General features: G+C 43.6%; 1 protein-coding gene and 1 long non-coding RNA gene across 2 annotated transcripts in view; one reads left to right on the top strand and one right to left on the bottom strand.

The window, feature by feature from the left end:
* The first annotated feature begins 7,177 nt into the window (after nucleotides 1-7,177).
* LOC310851858 lies at nucleotides 7,178-12,739 on the top strand. The gene is made up of 2 exons (XR_014567888.1): nucleotides 7,178-9,603; nucleotides 11,569-12,739. It is a non-coding gene; the product is annotated as an uncharacterized lncRNA (long non-coding RNA).
* The window catches only part of LOC310851506 (cytochrome P450 2G1-like), a 30,261-nt gene continuing 23,100 nt past the window's right edge, over nucleotides 12,398-19,558 (bottom strand). Inside the window, exons 8-9 of the mRNA XM_083754007.1 lie at nucleotides 18,640-18,781; nucleotides 12,398-13,501 (exon numbers count right to left, since the gene is read on the bottom strand). Of these exons, the coding sequence (XP_083610133.1) occupies nucleotides 13,320-13,501; nucleotides 18,640-18,781 (324 nt within the window). The 3' untranslated portion in view covers nucleotides 12,398-13,319. The remainder of the gene's footprint in view (nucleotides 13,502-18,639; nucleotides 18,782-19,558) is intronic.

Genomic DNA, 19,558 nt, shown 5'->3' with positions numbered 1-19,558 from the left:
GGAGTCAGCTAGTCTGGGGTTTTAAAGATACACAACTCCTTTCCCAGGGTCCTTGTGGCTGATGAAACTCCCACAAGGCCTCACTCTCTTTGCTTGACCAAAGAATAATTTTCTAAATATTACTAACTTTACTACACTGACCCAGACTCAAAACCAGGGGGTTCTGCTAAATAGAGTTCCTCACTCAAACTAGCATGTAAATAGGCTGTCTGGATGTCAAAATGGTTTACTTTCAGCTTGCGTTTTGCTGCAAGTGCCAGCAACAGACGCAGACTTTCGCTTCTAGCTGTAGGAGTGAACACTTCGTCAAAATCAAGCCCGGTCTCTGGGAAAAACCCTGAGCCACTAAGTGTGCCTTGTACTTAAAATTACCAGTGGCTAAAGGCTTGAGCTTGTAAACGCACCTGCACCCCACTATTTTAGCTCCTTTTGGTGGCTGTGTGGGTGTGAACACATCATGCTCAACCAGAGAATCCATTTCCTCCTGCATAGCGCTTTTCCAGAGCAAAACGTGGTCTTCTGGTAATAATAATAATAAATTTTATTTATATCCCACCCTCCCCATCCGAAGCCGGGCTCAGGGCGGCTAACAACAATAAAACAATACAACATTCTAAAATCATTTCATTATAAAATTAATTCAAATCAAATTGATGGCGACCATTAGGCTAAAGTTCTGTGAAGATTGCCAAAGGAGGGAGTCAGGCTGTGCCCTGGCCAAAGGCCTGGAGGAACAGCTCTGTCTTGCAGGCCCTGCGGAAAGATGTCAAGTCCCGCAGGGCCCTAGTCTCTTGTGACAGAGCGCTCCACCAGATTGGAGCCACAGCCGAAAAAGCCCTGGCTCTAGTTGAGGCCAGCCTAACCTCTCTGTTGCCTGGGACCTTCAGGATGTTTTTGTTTGAAGACCGTAACCGCAGCACCTCCTTGTAGCTTTGAGAGCAGCTACATTAAAACATTAGCAGTACCAGGTTTAAAACAATCTGAGGGTACACCTTTAGTCTCCCTCTGAGACCTTCTGGGAGTAAAACTGTCTTCGCTTTTTCTGTCACCCCCCTCAGATTCTCGCCCCTTTTAGGAGAGTGGAATTCCTCCTGTGGCGAAAACTGACTGCCATTCTCATTAGCCTCAACAGAAGAATCCTCTTCTGTGTCTGTGTTTGGTTTTCCTTTAGCACTCAAAGATTCCCCCTTTGATATTTGAAACCAAAGTTCAGAATTGGCATGCACCTTCTCCCAGCCGCCATGCTTACAGAATGTAGCATTCCTTGAAACAACCAGCCCATTTTTACCAACAGCAAACGTGTAACCTTTGCCCAAATCTGGGTATGAATGAATGAATTTATTAATACGGTCACAGACCAGCGTCAACACACACAATATCATAGATCATAAAAAATATCAGAAATACAAAGGACAATATAAATATAACAAGGATTTAAATATAAAAAATTGAAATTAATTATTAGCGTACCCCCTGTAATTAGCATTTAGGGGTTTGGTCATTATGGGATACCACTTGCTTCCTGCGATTGATTGCAGACACACAGAATTTAGCTACATTTAATGTAGTCTTGGGATTCTTGTCCTCTAGCAGTAGTTTTAAACTATGGTATTCCGATTCTTTCCTGGACTTTTGCAAAACAGGTGTAATAAAAGTCAGACGTATATCCTCATAAAGACGACAACGTAATAGTACATGTGAATCAGTTTCAACTTCCAACGAGCCACAAGGGCAGACCCGTGCTGTGTATGGTTTACCCTCAAATCTGCCCTGAAGTAAGGCAGAAGGGAGAACGTTAAATCTGGCGAGGGTAAAAGACCGTCTGTATTTGGGTACCTGAAGACCTGACAGATAATTAGCTGGAGAGAAACCTCTCCCATGGTCCCTTATTGCTGGATGTTTGATCATTTCGCTCATATGGCATTGTAATTCTACGTCCCAGATACGCTGGCGAATTGTTGTCCTAGCTTTCTCGAAGCCTGTCACTATCATTCATTCATTCATTCATTCATTTCAAATCTTGGTAAGCTACAAAAATAAGCTGTTGTGCTTTGGGATACCCTTTTTACACTGTGCTCGAAGCACATGAACCTGTGCCTTCACACCAAACGTACGCACATGATCAACTTTGGGCTTCTTGTTGAACAATTTGAAATAGGGTCTTGTTCCAACTGATTTATGATATAAGCGATTCTGCAAATAGCAAGCCGAAAGATAAGCTTCAGCCCAAAAAGCTTTTGATAGACCAGCATCTTCAAGCATTGAGTACACCATCTCTTGTAGAGATCTGTTTTTCCTCTCAGCCAATCCATTTTCTTCCGGAGAATGGGGGTTCGTTTTCCTATGCCCTATGCCCTTTGTTTGTGACCAAGACTGAAAAGGTCCAGAGACAAATTCGCCTCCATGATCAGACTGCAGCTTTCTCACTTTGAAAGAAAACTGCCTCTCAAAATAAGCCACCCAGCCTTTGAACTTGGTAAACACTTCACCTTCATGCTTCATAGGGTAGACCCAACAGAACCTTGTGGCATCATCTATGATCGTTAGCATATAACAGGAATTAGCCCTGCTGAGTGCGAAAGGACCCACCACATCACCATGCACAAGTTGAAAAGGATTTTCTCTCACTTCTGGGATAAGACCTTCAGTGGCTCTTGGCTTTCTTACAAACATTACAGCATAGCAGTCAACTGTCCCTTATTTGGCAAGAAACTCCCTTATCCCAGCACCATTTCCTGCTGCTGTCCCTTATTGATGATGTCCCTTAAATTTCCCGGGTTTCAAAGGAAGCAGCTCCTCTCCCTCCCTCCCTGCCGGCCAGGGAGGAGGGAGGCTCCAACTGTGTTGCTTGGCTGCGTTGCTCACCCAATAAGGAGTCTGAGAACGACTGGGGGGGGGGGGGAGCTTGCATGCCTTGTGCCGATCAAATTGGATGTGTTGCCTGGGGACTCACCTTTGCTCAGCGCTTCCCAACAGAGAGGTGACAGTGGTTTTCCTTGCTGCATCCCCTTTGCCGGGGATTAAAAGAAAATATGCTGGATTAATACAAAAAACTTAAAACATTTATATTACCATAATAATAATAATAATAATTTATTTTTTGTACCCCGCCCATCTGGCTGGGTTTCCCCAGCCACTCTGGGCGGCTTCCAACAGAGATGAAAAATACACTAAAATGTCACATATTAAAAACTTCCCTGAACAGGGCTGCCTTCAGATGTCTTCTGAATGTCAGGTAGTTGTTTATCGCTTTGACATCTGATGGGAGGGCATTCCACAGGGCGGGCGCCACTACCGAGACATTACCTTCTCTAAACAGAGCTATAAAAGTACCTTAATATACAGGTTAAGATATAAACAATAAAATTTATAGGCTAAAATCACCACATGGCCACTAATATATTAAATAATGTTAATACAATGTGCAATTATATTTGGAGTTTGGTGATAAAGATAGAATATAGCTTGATGTAGATAGGGTCAAATAAATTCATCTCCTTTACAGTTGGTGGCTATCTTGGCTATATGATTTTCTCTAATTTTCCTAGCAGCAGTTGCAAAGAGTGTCTGCGAGGAGATATAAAATCATGTCAGAGGGGTTCTGGCCAGGGGACCTTGTCATTATAGGTGCTAAAAATCATTCTCTTGCTTAATATAAGGGGCAGTGCAAGATACAATGAATAAGATCCTCTACTTCTGGACATCTCCTAATGCAAACACGTTCAATCCCATGTCTGTTCCTTAAGGTGGAATGGAAATGTCAACACTGTCCTTTATCTCCGTCAGTAGTTCATACTTAATTCTGGGTTTTTTGTCTTGCCATATGAACTTTGCTAGATTACGAGTAGTTACTTTTCACTAAGTTTTGTTTTGTTCTTATTCAATTTAAAATCGGATATCTTGTCAAATTCATTCATTCCAGTGTTTTCAATGTGCTTTCTATTGGGTTTTCTGTTACTGTGAATGTCTTCATCAACACAGAGAATGGGGTGTGGAAATAAAAAGCTGTTCACAATATCTTTTCTTAGTTTTATTTTGAAAAACATAGAAGCCAAACGCTGCAAACTATCACTCCTCCTCACTGGCTGCTTACAAGACATTTGATCAAATTAAATAGGGCAATTGGTTAATTGAAACTATCACATTCCTTCCTGCACCCACTAACTCCCCTTTTAATTAGGCAAAAAATCAAGAGACCACAGGTGTACAGGTTTAGTCTTTACTGCTGCCTTTGCAGTGAGGGTTAGCCCTGGTCCAGCAGCGTTGAACGGTATCCACGAGTTTGTCCCTTCCCCAGTGGGTACACTGGTGTAAGATTCTGAGGTGTTTTGGTACCCAAAGTTTAGGCATTAGGAGTCTCTTATCAGGCAGGTACCAGATGCCATCTTGCAAAGAGGCACCTTGCTCTTTCCAACCCTCTAGCTCCTCTACGGTTGCTGTCTTATACATTTGTTCAAAATCAACATCTGAAGGAATTTGAGCTCCTTGGAATTCGTTATCTGGTGATAGGGGCTGTAGGGCTGCTTCCTGTGCTATATGATCGGCACAGCGGTTTCTGACCGAGATTGGGTCCTTTCCTTTGGTGTGGGCTTTGCAGTGCACTATGGCTATGGCCTCGGGGAGATGTATAGAGTTCATCAGGCGTTCGACTAAGGGCGCATGGGCAATCTGGGTACCTGCAGCTGTCAGGAAACCCCTTTGGAGCCAAATCTGCCCTGTAGCATGAACCAGTCGGAAACAATACCTTGAGTCTGTATAGATTGTAATTCTTTGTCCTGCCCCCAGTTTACAGGCTCGGATGAGTGCAATTAGTTCAGCTGCCTGTGCGCTATATTTGGCATGGATGGGGCGAGCTTCTAGGATGTCAGTGGCAGTCATGACTGTGTAGCCACTCTTACGCTCTCCTCCCACTATCTTTGAGCTCCCATCTGTATATATAATGAGGTCTGGGTGCTCCAAGGGGAGGTAATCTAGGTCTTCCCGTGGTTTCTCAGCGTGACGAACTACTTGGGAGCAATCATGATGTGGTGAGCTGTCATCAGGGAGGGGTAGGAGAGTTGCGGGGTTAAGGGAATTCACCCTTTTGATTGTTACATTTGAAGGGCTGAGGAGGATGGCCTCATACCTATTTAGTCTTTGTATAGTAAAACATTGGCACCCCTGTAGGTTAAGGAGGGTGGCTACAGCATGAGGGACATTTATAATCAGGTCATGCCCTAACACAGTCTCTTGTGCCTTTTCCAAAAGTAACGCTGCTGCTGCCACTGCTCTGAGGCACCCCACGTTTCCCATGGCAGTGGTATCTAGTTGGAGGCTATAGTAGGTAACAGGTCTGTTTCTGTCGCGAATTCCTCGTGGCACTTTTAGCAGAATGCTCAGAGTCCCAGGTTCTTTAGTGCAGTATTGTTTAATGTGAGCTAAATATATATATAGAGGGACGCGGGTGGCGCTGTGGGTAAAAGCCTCAGTGCCTAGGACTTGCCGATCGAAAGGTCGGCGGTTTGAATCCCCGTGGTGGGGTGCGCTCCCGCTGCTCGGTCCCAGCGCCTGCCAACCTAGCAGTTCGAAAGGACCCCCGGGTGCAAGTAGATAAATAGGGACTGCTTACTGGCGGGAAGGTAAACGGCGTTTCCATGTGCTGCGCTGGCTCGCCAGATGCAGCTTTGTCACGCTGGCCACGTGACCCGGAAGTGTCTCCGGACAGCGCTGGCCCCTGGCCTCTTGAGTGAGATGGGCGCACCAACCCCAGAGTCTGTCAAGACTGGCCCGTACGGGCAGGGGTACCTTTACCTTTACCTAAATATATATATATACAAATATCTACAGAAGCAGTTCATATAATCAGACAGAGTACCTGCACCTTGAGGCAAAAGAAGACGCCACACTCATCTACACTACTCCACCACCACTACTATTGAACAGGCTTTACTTTTAAACCGGTGACAGCCAATCACATTACTGCTGAATCATTCTGACCCAGCACTTCCACAGAGAGTATTGCATCAGCCTGTTGCAAACTGAAGCCTGCAGGCTCACTTACACAGCATCCTGTGGATCCCAACAGTTTCTTCCTTGGAAGGGCTGTGTGAGGACATCTGAAGCTACCCCTTTATTTTCATGTACAAACAGGGAGAAGGGCAGCCAGTAGTCAGGGAGTCCAAGGGCAGGTGAGGATCTTAATTCTCGCTTGATGGATTCAAAAGCTTCAAGTGCCTCTGCAGACCATTCGAGTTGTTCTGGGGCGCTGACATGGGTCATGGCAGTGAGGGGATGGGTGAATTCTCCATACTGGGGAATCCAGGCGCAACAGAACCCACTCATCCCGATGAAGCCTCTAAGTTGTCTTTTTGTCTTTGGAAGGGGTAGTTTTGTTATAGCTTCTATCCTGTCGGTGGAGAGGGCACGGGTCCCTTCCTCCAAGATATGGCCGAGGTATTTTACTTCTTTCTGGCAACATTGTATTTTCTTTGGGGACACCTTATGTCCTTTGAACGCCAGTATTGTGAGGAGAGCTATGGTGTCTGATTTACAAGATTCCAAGTCCCGCCCACATAGTAAGATATCATCAACGTATAAAAGGAGGGTGGAGCCTCCTGGAAGAGTGACATCCAATAGGTCCTGGTGCAGTATGATGGAAAAAATCACTGGGGATTCTACGTATCCCTGAGGGAGTCGTGTCCATGTTAACTGGCCGGTTTGCCAAGCAAAGGCAAAAAGGAATTGACTTTCTGCATCCACAGGGATACTGAAGAAGACGGAGCACAAGTCAATGACTGAATAAACTACAGTTCCCTCCGGAATTGTGCTCAGGAAGTGGTGAGGGTTAGTCACTATGGCATGTCGGGGAATAACAAAGGAGTTTACAAGCCTTAGGTCCTGAACTAAGCACCATTTTACGGGATTTGTGTGGATCTTACGGACAGGGAGTAGGGGGGTGTTGCACGGAGAGGCGCAAGGAACTAGAAATCCCATTCTTAAGAACTCAATCATTGGGGTGAGTCCCTCTATTGCTTCTTTTGGTAGCGGATACTGTCTGGTGCAGGGAAAGGGCAAATCCTTCCTTTAATTTACCTTTACTGGAGTTGCAGACTTCAGAAGTCCAACTGATGTGGATTTGGTTCCCCATAGCCAAGGGGGGACCCCATTCAGGAGTTCAAGGGGGAGGTCGAGGTTCTTGTTATCTTTTTTAAAAAATCATTTTTATTGAATGATTTTATGTTACAAAAAACAATACAGCCATGCTACCACTAAATATAATTAAGAAATAAAAATTACATACATCAATATTTAATTTGTTATTTGTTATTTACAGTCTTATTTCCTCCCAAACATTGCATACAACAGCACACATATGTGCAGACACCCACCCACACCCACCTGCACACAAAATGATAATAATGAAAGTATTTTCCCCCCTTTTATCTTCCAAAATCTTTTCTTCAACTTTGACTTCCTGTCAAGTCCCTTTGCATATATTTTATCTTACATTTGAATGTACACAAAACAATAAACCTTTCTATATAATTTTTCTAATACATTCTGAAAACAAAAACATAATCGATCCTTAATTGTTGTCCACCTCCTTTTAGTTCCTTTATCACTCGAATGCTAGCACGGACTCAAAACTATTATTGTATTTTTGAACATATCTTCTATAACCATCCCATTTTTTCCGCAAATTTTTGCTTTGAGTTTCCTCTGAGTTTACTAGTCAGTTGAGCCGTCTCCACCAATTCCTGTAATTTGATTTGCCAATCTGTTATTTTTGGAGCCTCGTGATCTTTCCATCCCTTGGCCACAAGTATACGAGACGCTGCGGTTGCATACAAGAATACCTCTCTTAGATTTTTTGGGATCTCTTTATCTAAAATAATTAATAGAAATGCCTCCGGTTTTTTAGTAAAAGTTATCCCCATCACCTTTTTTAATTCTTATTATCAGCCTCTTGTAAGACCCCTTGAAAGTTGAAAATTGACTCATTGGGCATATGTAGGTAAATTCCCTCCTGGCCACATTGGATGGTGGCATTTAACTTGCAAAGCAGATCCCTTCCTAAGAGATTGACAGGGCTAGACATCAGCAAGAAAGTGTGTTTAACTGACAAAGGTCCGACTGACACTTTGGCGGGCTTGGAGGGGGGCAAATTCGGGGGATTCCATCTAGTCCCATTACAGTCCTAGTTCCTTCTCCTGGGGCCAAGTGACTATTGGTAAGGGTAGAATATATGGCTCCTGTATTGAGCAGGCAGTCATGGGATTGTCCATCTATCTGCATGGTGCAGAAGGATCAGAGGAAGATAGCTGTAAGATTGGACAGAGAAAAGGAAAAAAGGCGGGATCTGCTTCTGATTGTCAGTAATCACTGTATTCTTCCATCACCATCTCATGGGAAGAGTTTGCAGAGCGATTTGGGTGGCTGAAAGGATTATTACTATTAGGTGGATTCCTGGGTCGTGGTATGGGAGGAGGAGGTGCCATCTGGGTTTGCACTTGAGAGGGTTCATACATAGGACCCTGAACTTGGGCTCTCTGTATTCCGGTCTCAAGGTCTTTGGGTCTCTATAGTCTGCTCTCCTGGTTCCGGACTCCTGGAGGCCAGTCAATAGGGGGCAATATCTTTTTATATCTCCCATCTCATCGCAATGGAAACAGGTGCGCCTATCTGGCTGTTCATACCCCCTTCCTTTTTTGCTTTTCCCTGCAAGGGGGGACCCCAGGTGGCGTAGGCTAGCACTCGTGGGAGCTCTGTTTTTTGGTCCTTCCTTTTCTGTTCATCCCTTGAATTAAAGACGAATTTTGCAATGGAGAGGATCTCGTTTATTGTTTTTCCATCATAGCCAAGGTGTGCGTTTAACGCCTTTCGTATATCGGCTGTGGCTTGATCCTTAAAAAACCCTTTAACAATAACTTCGTGTTGTGGGCTCTCTGGGTCTATTCCACCCCACGTTTTGATTGCAGAACTATCACGTGTAATAGTCAGAGGGGTGTTCGTCGGGTGCTTGTACAACGGCTTGGACTTTAGTCCAATTTACAGTCCGCTGTCCTGCAGCTTGTAAGCCGTCTAGGATAGCCTTCTTGAATATCTTTAAGCCCCACATGCCATCAGTGGTATTATAGTCCCAGGCAGGGTCGTTGACAAGGGTTTGGGTTGTCAGTGGGGCCATGGAAGTGGGTTGGTCTGCTTGGTAGTTGGGTCAACCCAAAGCCTCCCCACTTTTACTAATATCTCCCTCTTTTCAGCTTCGTTGAAAAGGTCCCCCAGTAACATGTGTACGTCTGCCCATGTCAGGTTGTGGGTGGAGAAAATAGTAGCTACCTGTCGGTGGCATTTATCAGGCTCATCTCGGAGGGAAGGCATTTTATCTGACCAATTCATTAGGTCCGAGGTGATGAAAGGCTGATGGGTGAAAACCATACGCGGTGGGTCTCCTGCTCTGGCTGTGGGGGTATGGGCAATGCTCTGAGGGGAAACACATTCTCTACGTCTCCATTAACTAGGTTGTCTCTATTTTGGGTCCGACTAGAAACTGGCCCATCCCGTTCCTCATCCAGTGGTCCCCCTTTAGGTAGGGCTTTTGAGTGGGGTCAGCAATTTGTATTTTATGTGCGGTTTCCTAACTTGCCAGATATACCTTATCAAGTCTTTACTCCATTCCTCAAAGCATTTAACTTTATGATCAGGATCATTTGGAAGAGAAAAAGCATTTTGGGGAGTACACTCATTTTAATTACTGAGATTCTTCCCCAAAATGACAACTTTAACCTGGTCCAAATCTTTAAATGTTTTTAAATTTCTTTCCAAGTTTTTTTTTATAATTATCACTGAAAAGATTAATGTTCTTTGTTATTTCAGTTCGCAGATATTTCGCATTTTTCACTATCTGTAAACCCAATTTTTCCTACAATATCTGTCAGGGAACTGCCATCGGAGAGTCAGGTGGTGGAAGGGCTCAAGGAGGCTAAGAGACCCTCAGATGCTGAGGAAGGAACCAGCAGGGGGAGAGGGAGAGTTCCTGCAGAAACTCAGGCGGAGGGATGGCTCCAAGATGCTTCCAGTGAGAACAGCGGGGAGGGCTCAGGACCTCCGCTGGGGACGCCTACTCCGCGCAGGAAACTGTCACGCAGAGAATCCAGACGGAGAGTTTCCGTTAAGGAACTCTTATGTTGGCGTAAATTCCGGAAGCGCCCACTGACGGATACTGCCAGCAATTGAGGTAGCCATGCACCCATGGCTCCGCGGACTGGGAGAGTTTAGAAACTGATTTGCAGAGCCTGGAGGGCTTAAACGCTTACGCACGAGTAGCTCCCCTAATCCCATAACAATATCTTTTTCTCCTGATCCCGAATATTTTTAACCATGAATTTGGTCTTTGTTCTGTTTAGCTTAAAACCAGAGACCTTGCCAAATTCTGTTATCTTTTCCAATGCTTTAGGGATACTCAACTCCAGATCTTCCACTGTTAAATTTATGTTGTCTGCAAAGGCTTTCAGCTTGAAAACCTCTTTTCCTGTCGTAATCCCTTTAATTTATTCTTTCTTTCTCAGTTCCGAGTTGAGTATTTCCAAAATTAATCTGAATATTAGGGGAGAGAGTGGGCAGCCTTGTCTTGTGCCTTTTTCTGTGGGAATATATTCTGTTTTCCCGCTATTAATTATCAGACTGGCTTGTTGTTTCTCATAAATAGCCTTTATGCCCTTGGAGAATCGCTCTCCCATTGTTGATAGAACTATTACTTTGCTTAGAAATCCCCAGTCTTAGAAAATTCTCGATTATGAATCAAGAAGTAGAATGGAAAATAAAAACTTAAGGCAAAAGAATTTGCTAATAAATCCAGGAAATTATTGGCTAGGCAATTAAGAATTGGAACAGAGGCTTCCCTAGCCTCACACTCAGCCTTTTCTAGCTCCAAAATAGTCTGGTTCTAACTCCGGACAGTCTCCTGCAGGCACTGCTCCCACTCCAGGTTCTTCTCCCTCTGGATGCTCTCTGTGACCTGTGCTTGGCTGTCCTTTAGCTCCGAGTCCAAGGCACCCCAAGGATAGGTCAGATGCTGCAGTAGGAGCAGCAAAATGAGCCCGCCATGCCCTTCTCAGGCTGCTGCTCACTCACCTGGCCTGTCCCTCTAGCTGCTGGTTGAGGGTCTTCAACAGATGGAGCTCCCCCTCCAGTTTTCCTCCCTCTGGACCTACTGGGAAGAGTTGCTGCGATCACTAGGCCTGTGCTGTTTTGGTTTCTTGAATAGAGAGTTAACTTCACTTAGTTTTTCTTTTATTGCTGTCCTGTGTTTTGACTCCAGCTCCTCATGGCCTGGTATGAGAAGGACATTCTCATGCCTGTCCTGAATTAACCTGCTTGCCCAGGTCTCCTGGACTTTCCCAGAGTTCTAATATTGTGTGGCAGAGGCAGAGAAACAGCAGTCCAGGTCTCATTTCTTCCTCTCCACAACAGCCAGCGGTGACTACATTATATCCTTTATTAGGCATAGCAAACCACGCATTATCAAACAGAGACACCGTATACAAATTGTGCAAAACACGAGCTCAACGTAACAAGGTTTGTCCCGGTCAGATCTTTAACTCCAGAGAAAATCAATTTACATATATAACACAATACAACACTACCACATCACCGATCAATTAAGAACCACTAAATGGCCCAGTCTTTCTACATGGACAGCACTCAGAAATTCAGCCACTATTAAAGTAATTTGATCGTTCCTGTCCGAGAGCAGGTCGAGAACCGTTGGTAGCATAGAATTGAGCCTGTTGAGTTGTAAGGCCTCTAATAATTGTCTTCTGGCATAAATGCCAAAATCACAAGAATGCTGCAAAGTATCAGGTTCCCGTTTACTACATTTGCAGAGACACTCTGGTTTTGGGAGAGCTACCCTAACCATTTAGGGAGAAGATGGTCTGATGTGATCTGAAATATGGTCAGCAAAGCAGGCATCATCAGAAAGACCTGAGCCACAGGGTACCGTCCACCTCTGGGATGTCCTGTAATTTTGGTTTTGTCATCTCCCCCCCCCCCCGCACAGGGTCCCTTCCAGGTGTTCTGGACAACCACACCTCTTCCTCAGCCCCAGCACCACATGGTCTTGCTTGCTGAGGGGTGCCAGGGGGCTTGACTTAGACCTTGAAACTTCCATTTCAAAAGTCCAGAAGTCTCATCTGTGTGGCTTCATTCCATGGATTATAGCACACTGGCCACTACCTCCCAGGTATCACCAGTAATGTTTAGCGTCTTGAGCTACTTCACTGACACAGAGTGTGCGCAGTGAATGGGGCGTAGAAATAAGAAAGTTGTTCAAGCCTTTGCAGATGACTTGGTACTAACAATAGATGAACCATTATCCAATGCTGAAGTATTAGAAGAAATAGAACAATTCAGACAAGTAGCAGGTTTTAAATTAAATAGAAAGAAAACTAAAATGTTAGTTAAAAATATGAAACAAAATTTGGTGGATATGTTGCAACAGCAGATTGGTATAAAGCAGTTTAAAAAGTTAAATATTTAGGAATTTGGTTAACATCAAAGACTATAGATTGATTTCAAAATAATTATACAATGATGTGGAACGGAACTGAGAGATCTGGAAGTATGGAGAAGGATGAAACTATCTCTGTGGGGAAGGATATCTGTTATCAAAATGAACGTGCTACCAAAAATGTTATTTTTGTTTCAGTCAATTCCAATAACCAAGGGGACAGTGATATTTAAGGAATGGCAAAAAATAATTTCAAGATTTATCTGGCAGGGGAAGAAACCAAGAATCCAATTCAAATTGTTAACAGATGTTAAAGAGGGGGCTTTGCCTTGCCAGACTTGAAATTATATTATGAAGCGTCTTGCCTCTGTTGGTTGAAGGAATGGATGTTGTTAGAAAACAGATTTGTTGGATTTAGAAGGTTGTGATAATAGGTTTGGTTGGCAGGCATATCTATGGTATAATAAATAAATACAGTTTCAATTAACCAATTATTCTATCACATTCCTTCCTGCACCCGGTGCAGAAACTAGCTCCCCTTTTAATTAGACAAAAAATCAAGAGACCACAGGTGAAACCAACCTGGTTTCTGAGTAGCATTATTGACCACTTTCAGATAAAGAAAAAGCAAGCCAGGTTGCTTGACTTAGACCTTGAAACTTCCATTCCAAAAGTCTGGAAGCCTCATTTGTATGGCTCCATTCCATGGATTATAGCACATTGGTCACTACCTCCCAGGCACCACCCGTAATGTTTAGTGTCCCCCCCAAAAAACCCCATCCAATTAAATTTGTTGCCCCTTTCCCTGCCCCACTTCTCAACCAATCGTTCCTCAGCGCGGAACGGTGCAGAGCTGGTAGGCGGGTGGGATGTTTGCAAAACCGTTTGCTGTGGCTGTGAGGTCGATGTCCTCAGGGTTGTTGGGGGACTTGAGCGTGAAATGTTGCAGGATGGAAGTCAGGAAGACAAAGAGCTCCATGCGCGCTAGGCTTTCCCCGGCACAGATCCTTTTCCCTGCGGAGAGAATCAAGCAGCACTTTATGGCTTTAGTCTGGTGTTTGATGGTACAAAATTATTATTTTTTTTACAAATTGTTCTTTGGTTTTGTGGCAATCACACAGGGCCCCCGGACGTTCGACGGTCTGTTGACCCTGTGCCACCACTGTGATTGCTTTCTTCGCTGCCACCAACCCATTTCCCTTGAGTACTCACGAAGTCCAGACAGTTGTTAACATTAACAAATAATCAAGTTTATTTATAGGCATGGGCAAGCTTATGGTTTCAGTTAATTTTACTTGGCAGTTTCTTAATCTTAGTTCCTTAACTGTCTGTGGTCTGTGTGTGTGGTTTGGGAGCTGCACGGCCAGGGGAAAAACAATGCTATCCAGGGTTGTAAAGACTGCGGAGAGAATAACTGGGTGCACTCTTCCCACTTTAGATCAAATTATGCTTCCAGGGGCCATAAGAAAGCTGCAGAGATAGCGCAGGATAGTGCGCACCCCAAAAATGATCTCTTTCAGCTTCTGCCTTCTGGAAGAAGGTATAGGGTTATAAAGACCAGGACTAGCCACCTGAGAAACAGTTTCTACCCAAATGCAATTGTGGTTCTGAATGCAGCATAAAGGGTCTCTATAGTATAGTGTATTTTAAAATGGGGTTTCAGAGTTTTTAGGGGTTTTTGAATGTTTTATGTAGTTTTTATGTAGTTTTTCAATTTCATTGTTCTGCATGGGACAATGACAATAAAGATATCGTATATCGTATATGCGTTCAAACTGCTTATTCCAACTATCTATCTGACTCCACCTAACAACCTCTCACTCACTCACAACACAACTCCACCAACCTACAGACTTAACCTCCCTCTTCCTTCTTTAACTCCCAACCCTCAACTGACTTCCGCACAGCTTCACTCTCACTCTAACTCCTCCTATCAGTTTCTCTCTGGTCAATCACATCACACTCATTTAACCCTTTCCTTATGACCCACCTAGGAGGCAAACGCCACAGGTTTTTCAAATTAAAAATTCACAGAGATGATGATGTTGTGGTGGTTTAGTCGTTTAGTCGTGTCCGACTCTTTGTGACCCCGTGGACCAGAGCGCATATATATATATATATATATATATATATGCTTTCGTAGATTTTCACGGGTACAGGAATGCAGGTTTTGGTGTCCTCGGGTGTCTTCCCGTGTAAAAGTTGGGGTGTCTAGGCGACGTTTCGACGAGGTCTCACTCGTCATCTTCAGGCTGGTGCTTTCGGCTTCTTGTTACTGGGACAGAGCGGGATCTCAATGTTTGAGTTCCTATAAATACTGTAGAGGGGGTGTGGTGTCTAGCCTCCAATGTTCTGGGCAGAGAGGAAGTTCCCAGGCTAGTGTGCCTTTTCTTCTTTTGTTCCTTAATTACTTGAGAGATACCTTGAGTGATTTCTTGAGTGATATCCTGAGTACCACTTAGGTGGGTCATTAGGTGTGGATTAGTTGCTAAAGTCTTTGTGTCTTGACCTCTTGAACTTTGTGAAGAGTTTTCCTGAGAAGATGGCTGTATTGCACTTAGTTGTGCTTTGGCTTGGCTTCGTGTATAGGGGCGAGCTGTGGTTTTGTGGCTTGTGTCAGCCAGATCTGTGTAGGGATTGAGGCTAGACACCACACCCCCTCTACAGTATTTATAGGAACTCAAACATTGAGATCCCGCTCTGTCCCAGTAACAAGAAGCCGAAAGCACCAGCCTGAAGATGACGAGTGAGACCTCGTCGAAACGTCGCCTAGACACCCCAACTTTTACACGGGAAGACACCCGAGGACACCAAAACCTGCATATATATATATATATATATATATATAACAGAGATATATAAATAATTAAAACGAGATTCCAAGGAATCTCCTGGACTTCCATCCTCCCCTTTGTGGGTCCCATTATTAATCTTTTATGATACTCCAAATCATTTGCCTGTTCCATTATGCCCAGAATTCAGCCTTAAACTACAAGTGATATTCTAACCCTACTAACAATTTTAACTGTTTACAATGGTCTTTTAAGATAAGTTGTAAATTTTTCCCATTCCTTATTAAAATTTTGGTCTTCCAATGGTGCAGAAGTTATCCCTCTACAGTGGTACCTCGGGTTAAGTACTTAATTCGTTCCGGAGGTCCGTACTTAACCTGAAACTGTTCTTAACCTGAAGCACCACTTTAGCTAATGGGGCCTCCCGCTGCTGCCGTGCCGCCGGAGCACGATTTCTGTTCTCATCCTGAAGTTCTTGACCTGAAGCACTATTTCTGGGTTAGCGGAGTGTGTAACCTGAAGCGTATGTAACCCGAGGTACCACTGTAATTCTGCAAGCAAGCTCTTCCCAGTTCTTTGCCATATGCAAAGATTGAGGCCTTGTGTCCTGCCAGTTCGGGGGGGGGGGGCAGCAAAAAACTAAGCAGCTAAAAGCTCCCCTTCCCATCGCGTCAGGAAAAGTCCCTCTGCTTTTAATGCTGCCATTAAAGGCACACAGCTTCTATCGGGGAAGATAAACAGAAAGAGATAAGAGGCAGCCTTATGCAAGACAAGATCAATTTTGATTTTTTTTATCTCTGGTCAACAAAGGTCAAAAGAGTTCCGCGTCTGAAGTGACAAAATGCTTCGAAGCGCAAGCCATTTCTATGCGCATTCTTTTTTTGTCCTAATGAGGCATCTAGTCATAAGCCTGCATTTTTTATCAGAGCTTCTATATTTTATCAAGGCTTGTATTTAAAAATGAGCTTAAAAAGATTTTCAAATGTTTCATGCCAGGCAGAGAAAACCTTGGCAATGTTTATCCTCCTAAGACAAGGGGGGCCCCTGATTTATAGCAGAAAAACAATTCTCAAAGTCATAAAAAAGGGGGAATTACAGACAACTGACCTTGCAGATTGCAAAACACAATTAGGAATGGGCAAATAGTAAAATGATACCATGGGCCTCTCTTAAACCTTGAGCTGTATTTTCTAAGGCCAAGAGCAGTGAAAAAAAGGCAACTGGCTTGGCTGGAGAAGAAGCTTCTTTCTATTTTATTTTGAGGCTGGAAAGGAGGGTGAAAGGGGGGGGGTGTAAACTGAAGAGGCTTCTTTTTAAAAACTGTTTTTTACTGAGTTCCTTCCTTTTTACTTTACAAAGGCCTTATTCCTTTTAAAAGGCTACCTATGATAATGTATTAAATATATTGGCTTAAATGTAATTATGCAAAGGATTTAAGAAATGCTAGATTCTTATTTCATAGAGTCATATTGCAATAGGAGACCAGAGGGGCAAATGAGCCCAGCCTCCTGCCAGACAGGAGACGCCATAGAGCACTCCTGATATATAGTTGTCAGGCTTTTTGTTTAGAAACCTTCAAAAGAAGGAAATCTTTCAATGTTGATGTGAACTCAAGATCCTTGACATCTGTTGAAGATAAAAATGTAAGATTAACCATTTGTTTTAGAAGGCAATAGGGCAAGGAGGGCAAGAGGTGAGCTGGTAATTAAGATTCCATGTAAGATATATTATTACTTATTTGTCATTTATATATAGCTCTTTGTCTCCCTTATAAGGACAGAAGGAAGTGGGTGTATCTTTTGTGATTGGTTCTAGCAAACAGCCAATAGGAATATTCAACCAGGCTGATTGGACAGAGGCAGCCACAGGAGGAGCAAAGGGGGCTGGATTAAGGAAATATAAGTGCTGGCCAGGATGGCAGGAGGCCAGGCCAGAGCTTGGTAACCATATACCACTGAGCCTCTCATTTATTTGTCTGACAAATAAATTATTATTTTAATTTCTCTATTGCTGCGTTGAATATTTCATTCCAGCTAAGCGTTAACCACAAGCAGAAGGTGCTACATTTCAACTATGTCACCCCACAGATGCCCACTAGAGGGAATCTGGTTCGTTCTTCTGCAAGTGGCAAGGTCCATGGATGTATAAAATACAGACAGACGTGGAGTGGTCTCCTTCCAGGTTCATTTGTGGCACTACTGTTTTGGTCGCCTCTCCAGTGATAGGAAGCACAGATAAAGCAGCAGTGTCCCCTTTCTGCCCCCACCTCCAAGAAAACCCAAGGTAGCAGTAAAGGGAGTCTATTGATCTTTCTAAATCTGGCCTGACCTCCCATAAATAATAATAATAATAATTTATTTATACCCCGCCCTCCCGGGCCAGAGCTGGGCTCAAGGCGGCTAACACCAATAAAATTACAATAAAAACATAATAGGGGAAGGGGAAAAAAATTAAAATACAGGTTAAAAATACAATTTAAAATGCAGCCACATTTTAATAATAGCCCATAGATCAAAACCATAAGGGGAGGGAAACATAAGGGCCAGACTGAGTCCAAACAATCAATCAATCAAAATCTTTCTAGGTGTTACTTTTATTTATTTAATAAGAATTTTTTAGGCTATCTTATTGAGTCACAAGGCAACTTAAGCATTCTAAAAAACAGCCATGCCTCTGCACACAAGTCAACAGAGCAAGAGACTTTTGCATGCTGTGAAAGAGGCTGGAGTTTAGCCAGTTGAGAATCAGTTCAACTTTTCTGCCACCTGAGGGGTGATTGTATGTGGGATATTGGCTGGAAACTAGGCTCTGTGGCATGGGGAGGGGCAGCAGCAGCTGGATAATGAGGGGTGGGGGGCAGATGAAAAACTCCCTGGTGTGGTTGCAACAACCCCCCCCCCCCAAGCTACTACTTGCACCAGGATCAAAATACTGTATTGGGGTGTGGAGAGTTTTCACAATTAAAAACGTGTTCATTCAAGAGACTTGGAACAAAAATTTTATGGAAATACAGTGGTACCTCAGGTTAAATACTTAATTAGTTCTGGAGGTCCGTTCTTAACCTGAAACTGTTCTTAACCCGAAGCACCACTTTAGCTAATGGGGCCTCCTGCTGCCGCTGCACCGCCGGAGCACGATTTCTGTTCTCATCCTGAAGCAAAGTTCTTAACCTGAAGCACTATTTCTAGGTTAGCGGAGTCTGTAACCTGAAGTGTATGTAACCTGAAGCGTATGTAACCCGAGGTACCACTGTAGATTATGAGAGGGAGATTTGAGGGATGAAATAGCATTTCGGTCAGGCCAAGTACCCCCACCACTTAACCTATGAATGCCTCCCTCCTGCCATCCTCAACCCAGTACCTGTGGAGAATGGCATGAAGGCTTCGTTCTTCTTAAAGCGACCCTCTTCGTCCAAGAAGTGGGCTGGGTTGAAGTTCTCGGGGTCACTGAAGCATTCGGGGTCTTTCAGCACAGAGGTCAGCAAGGGAATGACATCCGTGCCCTAGAGGCAGGTGAGAGAAGGAAGGACAGAGATGGGTCGGGATCTGCCACAGCCTTAACTCAGAAGGCAACTGGAAGCCTCTTAAAAGTAAAGGTTTCACATACTTATAGACAAAATAATCTAACACTAAGCAGTGATCAATGGTGGAACGTCCAGATGTAAACCCTGCTTGTTCAATTTCTAGTAAATCATTATGATCTAACCATTCACATAATTTTAGGCATAGATGTTTTGTATAAAGTTTGCAGATCACATTCAGAAGACTAATTGGTCTATAATTAGATGGGTCAGGAAGCGTAAATTTCTTCTGTTGAATGGCACACTGCGAAGTTCCCTTGTGTAATCTTTTTTTTCTGATGTTGTTGTTGATTTCTTTTTGCTTGATCTTGTGGTGTTCAGTGTCACTGGCTTTTGCCGCAATAAAACTTGGTCTGGTTCACCGGAAGAGAGCCCAGAAGTCACATATTCAGTCACCAGATATTGCGCTGCCATGATAGATATTTGACGAAGAATGATCTATGCTACAATTCAATCCTAAACTGAAGGCCCATATTATTAGATCTGCACTTCTGAAGCCCACCCCATATAGCTGTGTTAACTGATCTTTTAATCTTTCTTATAAATTTTTATTCACCCATTATCTATCCTCAATTAAGTATTCTATGTATATGTTTAAATCTACGTTTGGTTCTAGCTCCTATTTATTTAATAATTATTCACCTGGATTCATACTGTTATGCTATTTATGTATATGTTTTGTCTATGCTGGTCTATGAC

The sequence above is a fragment of the Podarcis gaigeae genome (assembly GCF_964106915.1).
Source record: "Podarcis gaigeae genome assembly, chromosome: 8".
Classification (NCBI taxonomy): domain Eukaryota; kingdom Metazoa; phylum Chordata; class Lepidosauria; order Squamata; family Lacertidae; genus Podarcis; species Podarcis gaigeae.
The sequence above is the reverse complement of the archived record's forward strand: the minus strand, read 5'-3'. Positions and strand labels throughout refer to the sequence as shown.